Below are 791 nucleotides of genomic sequence, written 5' to 3'. Positions count from 1 at the left end.
AACTTGAGAAGAGTGAAAAAGAAAAATATTTGGAACGAAATAAAATGGGTTTATACATATTAATAATATGATATATTGAAAAGTAAACTATTTACATAAAAGTCGGCTTTAAATACTGTATATTATCTTAATACATAATTAAGTTTGACTGAAGTATTAATACAACAGAATATAATTACCATCACTTTGTGTCTATAAAAAGACGTTTTGTAATATTGTTTGGAATGTAAGAAGAAGACTTTCAACATTTATATAAAAGTGATATAGGTTGTTTAGACTTAGGGAATAAAATGAGAAAGAATGAGATGAAAAATAGGAAAATTGTGCTTATGATTACGATGATGGTTATGGTGGAATTAACAAAAGCAAGTCAGAGTCCTCCATCTAAGGCTGGTATAATCGACTGTGCTACTAAATGTGAACTAGAATGTGCACCATTGCTATTACCTCCTTCTAATGGTGTTGCTTATCTAGTATGTGTTTTTACATGTCGTGCCAAATGTCTCGGAAGTCCCCCCAGTGCTGTTGATAATTGCATCATAGCTTGTGGCTATGTCGATATTGGTAATTATTATGTTGTTACCATGATTCTGTCCTTTTTAAGGTTTTTTACAACATTTTTTATATTTAAATTAATTGTGTTTTTGTTGTCTTTATATATCAGATGTTCGAGATCTTACGAACAATGCGGTGGATTCCTGTGCCAAAGAATGTTTGAACAAGTAGTGTTTTATTGTAAATTATTAAGAAAAGTGATAATCGTAAACTATATTGCAATAAATAAATCATAA

At 29.5% G+C, this 791-nt stretch overlaps 1 protein-coding gene across 1 annotated transcript; it reads left to right on the top strand.

The window, feature by feature from the left end:
* The first annotated feature begins 245 nt into the window (after window positions 1-245).
* On the top strand, window positions 246-791 carry LOC108322063 (thionin-like protein 2). The gene is made up of 2 exons (XM_017554019.2): window positions 246-564; window positions 665-791. The coding sequence occupies exons 1-2, from the start codon at window positions 291-293 to the stop codon at window positions 724-726; spliced, it is 336 nt and encodes a 111-aa protein (XP_017409508.1). The 5' UTR covers window positions 246-290; the 3' UTR covers window positions 727-791.

The sequence above is a fragment of the Vigna angularis genome, chromosome 3 (genome assembly GCF_016808095.1).
Source record: "Vigna angularis cultivar LongXiaoDou No.4 chromosome 3, ASM1680809v1, whole genome shotgun sequence".
Taxonomy (NCBI): domain Eukaryota; kingdom Viridiplantae; phylum Streptophyta; class Magnoliopsida; order Fabales; family Fabaceae; genus Vigna; species Vigna angularis.
The sequence above is the reverse complement of the archived record's forward strand: the minus strand, read 5'-3'. Positions and strand labels throughout refer to the sequence as shown.

Coding starts and splice junctions, on each gene's coding strand:
- LOC108322063 (XM_017554019.2), top strand. CDS start 291: ATGAGAAAGAATGAGATGAAAAATAGGAAAATTGTGCTTATGATTACG. Junction 565..664: donor TTGTGGCTATGTCGATATTG/GTAATTATTATG, acceptor TTTATATATCAG/ATGTTCGAGATCTTACGAAC.